The sequence below is a fragment of the Tupaia chinensis genome, unplaced genomic scaffold, assembly GCF_000334495.1.
Source record: "Tupaia chinensis unplaced genomic scaffold, TupChi_1.0 Scaffold000010_1, whole genome shotgun sequence".
NCBI classification, from domain to species: domain Eukaryota; kingdom Metazoa; phylum Chordata; class Mammalia; order Scandentia; family Tupaiidae; genus Tupaia; species Tupaia belangeri.
In genome coordinates, this window is record NW_006159440.1 from 4,749,720 (window position 1) to 4,757,902 (window position 8,183).

An 8,183-nucleotide genomic window follows, 5' to 3' on the forward strand; every position below is an offset into this window, starting at 1 on the left:
GGAGAATGGAGGAGAAGGGATTGAAGCATGGCCATTCATACTGGGGGATGATTTCTTGCTTTCTTTCTCTCTGTCTCTCTGGTGAGGACATGTACCCTCTAGCAAACATCTCACTCAAACACACACACACACACACACACACATACACATACCACGGAAAGCCAATGTATGAAACACATCCAAAAGGAAGAAGGAGCTGCTCTTGGGTCATTAAGGTATGGTTAAGAAGAGAGAGGAAACTTTTGGATATAGGCAGTAATTTGGTATGAAGAATTTAGAAGTCTACTGATACTTGAACTCAAGTTCAATGTCATACCAACTAAGAAGAACTATCTTTACACATCACCCTCCTCAGAGCACCCTTGACTTCTATGTTCCTCAGGCTATAGATTAGGGGGTTCAGCATAGGGTTAAAAAAGCTGTGAAAAAGATAAAGGATCTTCTGTTGCTCCTCAGGATGGCGAGATTTGGGGGCCATGTACATGACAATGGCGCTACCAAAGAACAGTCCCACCACGCAGAGGTGGGAGGAGCAGGTGGAGAAGGCCTTCCTGCGACCCTCCCAAGACTGAATCTTCAGGATGGCAGCCAGGATGCGTGAATAGGAGACCAGCACCAGGCACAGGGGCACCACCAAGATAAACACACAAGCTGCAAAGATGACAACCTTGTTGAGCCTAGTGTCAGCACAAGCCAGCTTGAGGACTGACAGGATTTCACAGAAGAAGTGGTTGATTTCATGAGGTCCACAGAAAGGCAGTCTCAGGAGGAGACTCATGTGGAGCAGGGCCAGGAGGGAGCCATATGTCCAAGAAGCAACAGCCAGGACTGTGCACACTCTCCAGCTCATGATGACAGAGTATCGGAGGGGGTGGCAGATGGCCACATACCGGTCATAGGACATCACCACCAGGAACAGACATTCGGTGTGCCCAAAGGTCATAAAAAGAAAAGTCTGTGTCATGCAGCCAGCGTAGGAGATGGGCTTGGCTGGATTCAGGAGATTCACCAGCACCTGGGGCACTGTGTTGCAGGCATAGGCGATGTCTACGAAGGCCAAGTGTGAGAGGAAGAAGTACATGGGAGTGTGCAGTCCGGGATCCAGCAAGATGAGCCCCAGGATGACCCCATTCCCCAGCAGGGTGCAGACATAGATCAGGGAGAAGAGGCCAAAGAGAAGCATCTGAATCCTTGGGCTCAGACAAAATCCCAGTAGGATGAATTCTGTCACCACTGTCTGATTTTTTTCCATTTCACTATTAAGGAGATAACCAGATAGCTCTGGGACATAATCATTTTAAATGTACATTTTAAAGTTTATTAAACAGATTTTTGGTTTGAGGAAAATTCTTATTGAGTACCTTTAAAAACTGGCATAATTAAGAATAATAATGAATACTTACCTGTTGAAGTATTCTGGTTACGTGTCTGTCCATAAGCCAAATCCTTACTTTGACATAATTTTTAGAAGAGGAATATGTTACCAGTGATTAACTGGCTAGAGCCATTGACATTCTGATGGAAAGTATTTAGATTATTTAAGAAATTTTGTGAATCAATAAAATGTGGGGGAAAAAAAGGAATGGAAAACAACTATGGACACCTGAGATAGTGTGGGAAGAGGGTTGGAAATGGCAGAGGGTGAGAAATAGGGGGAAAATGTATACACATATATATATTAAACTAGGAAATGGAAAATTATTGATGATAACATTTATAATTAAGCCACTATGCAGCATATTCTGGATGGGAAATCACATTTTGTAAGCTGTGACAATGCTCAGTGAATTAATGTAAATTAATTAATTAAAAATAAAAAAAATTAAAAAAATAAAGCATTAAGTGGAAAAAAAAAGAAATACCAAACCAACATACAAATAAATTAACCATGAAAAGTATATTGTCTCAGAAATTCACATGTACAAATGTAAAATGAAATTACTGGATAGTAGAAATAGGTACTAATGAAAGAGCTTTAAAAGTGAGAATAGTTTTAGAAAAAAAACTTGTCTTCTTCCTTCAAAAGAAATTATAATTGAGTTGCTATAGGTATTTAAATCCTAACTAGAGGCTAGAGGGTGCTTACATTACTTCACAAGGAACAAATCATGCTATAGATACTTATTAATATTATTGTTGGATGACAAACCATAATACTTTATAGGTATAATGTGATGGTTTGATACATAGATGTGGAATGTTTGAGTTAGAAAGTGGGAAGGAGACAGTGGATAAAATAGATGATGATAAATTATATTATCTATAAGTATATTTATACATACATGTGTATTCATATAGTACATATGTGCAAATATGACTATATAGGTATACATCTATAAATAGTGTAAATATTTGTCAATGTCATGGCAAGGGCAAAATAACTTGAATCTTAGCTACTTTTCCAGGATGTGAGGAAAGTGTGTGGGGCAGTCCCTAGCTTAGCTGTCATTAGTACCATTGGAGGTGACAAGGAAGTGTTCCTTGAGAAACTTGAGTATAAGAGACAAAACTGCATTTTGAGAAAGGAACTTGGGAGTCCCCTATAATACTCATCAGAATAACATCCTAGTGACAGAAAGCAAGACACTATTAAGACATGTGACTGAAGAATGTAGGAAACTCTTAAAAGTTCATTCCAGGTGCTGGGGGACCAGCAGTTAGCGTAATGGCTATGTCACTGGACTCCCATGTAGTCGACCACAGTTTGAGTCTCGGACCTGGTGGCTTACACTCACGCCGGGCACATGTGTGTGCGTGCCCAAGATCCCGAGAGGAGAATGGAGGAGAAGGGATTGCGGCGTGGCCATCTCCCCCTAGGGGTGATTTCTTGCTTTCTGTCTCTCTGTCTCTTTCTGGCCTTCTGGCAAGCGCATGCACCCTATAACAAAAAAATAAATAAATAAAAAAGAAAGAAAGAAAGCTCCTTCCAGATGCTGATGCAATTTCTGAGAAGCAGGGCAGGTGAATGTGACTCATTCAGAGAACCCTAATGTAGACAGTAGTGTGGTCTACTTGTTTAAAGAAAGAATGTAGAAAAAAGAAAGGAGGTGATGAATCCAGATCGCAGACATCAGGTCAGAGGGTAAGTGTTTATCAAGTGCATCCTTAGTGAACTTCAAAGGATGACAACACAGCGCCAGTTTATTAGCATCCTGGTCACTTGGTGGTACTGTCTGTAGTGCAGATGGATGTCTTGGGTGGCCAGTAATGAATAGATACCAAGTGAGGTCTTATCGGCCCCTCTTGTTTGATTTCATATTCAACAATCAACCATTAGGTAATAATGTCTTTTTGAACATATATTTCTATAGGAAGAATCAGGTTTATTAACAAAGTTCTTTGTTCATTTTGTGGTTGAAATAAATGAATATTTAAATATTCTAGCTTATTCATTGTCTCTAAGGTAGCATGATGGAATTCCTGAACTAAATTAACCGTAAAGGATCTAAAAAGCAAAGATCAGATACTAGCCCAAACTAACTCAATGAAGCAAGACTCAGGGAAAGAAATAAGCCCCTTTCTATCAGAACCACATGAGATGTTTATTTCTTTTAAGCATCACTGATAAGGTGTCAAGTCCCTTTAACACAATAATAATCTATTATTAAATCTGTATTAAAAATTCTCTACATACAGAGACCAGCAATTGGTGTAACGGTTATGTCTCTGGACTCCCATGTAGTCGACTGCAGTCCTGGACCCGGCGGCTTAAACTCAAACTGGACGCCTGTGCGTGTGTGCTCAAGATCCCGAGAGGAGAATGGAGGAGAAAGGATTGTGGAATGGCCATCCCCGCTGTGGGTGATTTCTCACTTTCTGTCTCTCTCTCTCCGTCTTTCTGGCAAGTGCATGTGCCTTATAATAAAAACTTCTCAAAAAATAATTCTCTACATATGATCAGACTTATTTGATATTAGGTTATTTTATAACACTTCCATGCTCAACAAATATTTCTAAATAATTCTGTAAGCACATAAGGCATAGAAGTATAATTTACTGTCAATTTCTCATGTTTTCTCTATTTTTTTTTTTCAGGATGAAAACGTAGGAAAAATGAAGCACAGTACAAACTGTACTTTTTTTAATTGTCAAACTAAAAGATTCAAAGCAAAAGTTGAGTGTGTTAATATTCTTTCAGCTCAGTAGCCCTACTAGTTTTTCTTTCTTTTTTGGAGAGGTTTTCGCTATAGGGCGTGTGTGCTCACCAGAGAGACAGAGAGAGACAGAGAGACAGAAAATGAGAAATCACCCCCCCAGAGGGGGATGGCCATGCCGCAATCCCTTCTCCTCCATTCTCCTCTTGGGATCTTGGGCACACACGCACATGCGCCCGGCGTGAGTTAAAGCCACCAGGTCTGGGACTCAAACCATGGTCGACTACATGAGAGTCTAACAACATAGCCATTATGCTAACTGCTGGTCATCCTGTAGCCCCACTTGTTTCAGCCTTGATTTCTGTAAAGAATTGAGGTAGTTTATTTTTGTATGCATGGTCATTAATACACATTTGTTGAATGACAAGTAAATAAATAAATGGAAGCAAATAAACACACACTTAAGTATTGATACCCTCATATTAGGTCTGTTTTCTTTTAATATGTAGTCTCTAGTATAATTATGCCGGTTCAACCCATTGAACTTGGAAATGCAGTTTACGTAAATGAACTATCATAATTGAGAAGAATTTCATCCCTGTTGATCTGTATTAAAATAGCTTGATGGAGCCAACATACAGAGTACTCTGGATGGAAAATCTCATTTTGTATGCTATAATGATGTATAGTGAACGAATGTAAATACATAAATTTAAATTAAAAAATAGGCAGAAGGATCAGTAGGGAAATCGCAATGGTTTGGCACAGAGGAATCTCTGGCATTGAATGATTGATCATAGGGCTCCTGCAGCTGAAATCAGAGGGTCCTCATTATGACCAGGATAAAGAAAGCTTTCTTTGCAATAAAAAGCTTTGGGTGAATATGTACGTAAAGACACACACACACACACACAACAAAAACTAAAACAAAACCAACCTTGTAAGTACAAATGAAGAACTCAAAGTAAATTATTCCATTTGGATACACTTCTCCTTTATCTATGTATTACTTGTCTCTATTTGATACTGATATGACTTACTATTAATTAAAAACAACAAATGGAAACCAAACAGGCTTTCAGGGAACTGGAAGAAATGAAGGAAGTGGCTCCACATGGAAATACATTCCAGTTTGAAATGTACCTTTTAAGCATGGTGATGCAAGTTCATGGAGGACTTTAGAATTTAAAAAATGGAAAATTGTTACATGGTCAGTGAATGAGCAGACAACTACAATGTTTTAATGTAAATGGATACAATGGCTATAACTTGTGTATATGTAAATGCATCATCAAAACTTGATGGACCTTGTGTTTTCAAAAGTACATCTGTAAGTTTGATGAACAGACTTGTTCTTTCCTACTGTAAAGTGGCCATGGGTGAAGCAGAATCCCTGAAGTGGTCAACTCCCATTAACCCAGAGCTCATAAATATTTGCATTATTTGAATAAATATATTCTCATATGTTTATCATGTATTGTGGCAGTGTTACAAGAATTGAATGTATAATTTATGAAATAACTAACATTAATTTTCTTGAAATATAACATCACTCCATAATATGCTCTGCTATAAATATCTTTGGTTAGCAAAATAATTCCAGTTCATCTAAATCAATAAAAATTCTCTTATTTACTTTAAAAATGTTATTTTGTTCAAAAAAAATCCCTATCACATAACTATTTGCCCATCAATGAAATGAAACTAGTCAAATCCTAAGCCCAGCTACATAATTTGTTCACTGGATGTACATTTTTTTTTCTGCTTGAAGTATACTTAAAGAACATAAAAGATGAGCATATATATCAGCATTAATAGAGATCATCTGCTTCTCTTCTCAATACTTAAATAAAGTGTGCCAGCAACAGAGTAACAAAGACTAGGTGATATAATACATAAAAGAGGAATTTCGGTCCAAGTAAAATAACATAATCTGGTGAGCTCCACCAGATTTGACTTTGAACTCAAGGGTCTCAGAAGGGAGTCACTTGAAGATTGGGGCAGGGTCCTGCTTTGTGGGTGTTTGTGTGAAGATTTCAGAAACCTTACTTTTGTTCCTGGTTGAAAATGTATGAGAATCCTCAGAAAAGAAGATGTTATTCTCAGTTGGACTCGCCCTATCTAGCAGTTCTTGAGGGCTTACTGGTAGGGTCATGAAATCTGATGCTAACCAACCTCTTCTGGGAAAGAGAGACAAAGCAATTGTCTTCTTCTATTTCTGTTCCCATCCTCAGCTGGACGTACAATTAGGAAACACAGACAGCCACAGAATACACCCCCGAGACTACGTATCTCATTACAGGCCCAAATGCTTGTCATTATCTGAATTTCATGAATCCCAGCTCTGTCCTAGTTCCCCAATCTTTAGATGGTCCAGGTGAACCTGTCAGGAACCAGGACCAGTGTGAAAACGAACATCGGAATTACCTCTGCTCACAGCTTCGTTTGTGATGCAGCAGAAGTGGGAAGAAAGGACCTTGAGAAACCAGCTGATTCTAGGGAACTCTCCAAGGTGTGTAGATGCTGTGTAGAGCTCTAGCATGGAGTGGATCGGGGAGTCCAAGGTGGGTAAGGTGTCCCAGTGGGACTTATTAGAACTTGCCAGAGTGAAGAACTTTTTGGCACAAACCAACAATAGGGGTCATTAGTTGGAAGAATTCTCTAATCTGAACGGGGATGGGTGCTGGATTCAGAGTCTTTCCTCTCAGGGGAAGACAGGACCCTCTCCAAAGCAGTTTCCTCTAGAAATTATGCCTGTTCCTGGAGGGTGAATGTGTTTGCTGTCAAACACCTCATATTTATTTATTTTTTTCTTACATACAACAAAGGAGGATAAGCCAATTCATGTCAAGGAATTGTACAATTTGAAAACTAATGACTTTATTACAGAGTCATCCCTCACCTACTAGGGTTATGACATAACCTGAGGAGAAATCTCACACCCTTACCTCACTTTAAGAGTGGGCTCACCTGGGCTCCAGCAGTGTGTGTGTACTCTGAATAGAAACTCAGATTTCTTTAGGGACACAGAAATGTGCTCTTGATCATGTGAGAAACCTTGTGCCTAATAGGTTATACAAAAACCCTGAAAGTTTTCTTTCTTTCTTTCTTTTTTTTTGGTTTTGCATCCAGCTGAAAGTTGATTTAAATGACAAAAATTGTGTAAAAATCCATAAAATAATTTTAGTTCATGTTTTTCTATATTTCTCACTATACAAAATCAGCTATAAAAAAAGTTGTTTTAGGGTTAGAAAAACAGGAAGTTTGAACTATAACAATGTAACTATGAAGCTCTATGATGTCAAGCAGGCTAAACTTTAAGAAATATATTTTCTCAAATTATGTGTTTTCTATTAACATATCAGGTTGAGGTAGCTTTATCTTCTAAAACTTTTAAGAGTGAAACGCACATTCATATAGTAGTTTTATGTGTAGGTCTTCGAGGAACCTCCATATTTGTTTCCACAGTAGCTGTACTAAGTTACATTCCTACCAAGAGTGTAGGTGAGTTCCCTTTTCACTTCAGCCTCCCCAACACTTATCATTTATTATTATTAGTTTTTTTAATATTAGCCATTCTGACCTGGGTTAGGTGGTATTTCATTGTGGTTTTGATTTTCATTTCCCTTAGGATAAGAGATGTTGGGCATTTGCTTTTTGACCATTTGTAGTCTTCCTAGAGTTGTCTGTTCAGCTCATTTTCCCATCTTTTAATTGGGTTAATCATTATATTTCAGGTTAGCTGTTTGAGTTCCCTATGTGTATGGTTATCAGTCCATTATCTGAGGTATCATTTGCAAACATATTCTTCTATTCCAAGGGTTGTCGATTCGCTCTATTTACTATTTTTCTGTGCCACAGTTTTTCAATCTGATGTAATCCCAAGTGTTTATTTTTTGGATATTGCCTGTGCTTTGGGGGACCTTGATCAAGAAGTCTATGTCTACTCCTGTGTCTCTAAAAATTTCCCCTGCCTTTTCCACCAGTAATTTCATAGCTTGAGGTCTTAGGTTTAGATTTTTGTTCTATTTTGAGTTGATTTTTGTTAATAGTGAGAGATAGGGGTCCAGTTTCATCTTTCTGTGAAAG

The 8,183-nt window shown here is 38.4% G+C and overlaps 1 protein-coding gene across 1 annotated transcript; it reads right to left on the minus strand.

Annotated features, from left to right (window-relative positions):
* Positions 1 to 319: 319 nt before the first annotated feature.
* Positions 320 to 1,252, minus strand: LOC102501991 (olfactory receptor 2A1/2A42). Its single transcript, XM_014583707.1, has one exon. It carries the CDS (start codon positions 1,250 to 1,252, stop codon positions 320 to 322), a length of 933 nt encoding a protein of 310 aa, XP_014439193.1.
* Positions 1,253 to 8,183: the final 6,931 nt, after the last annotated feature.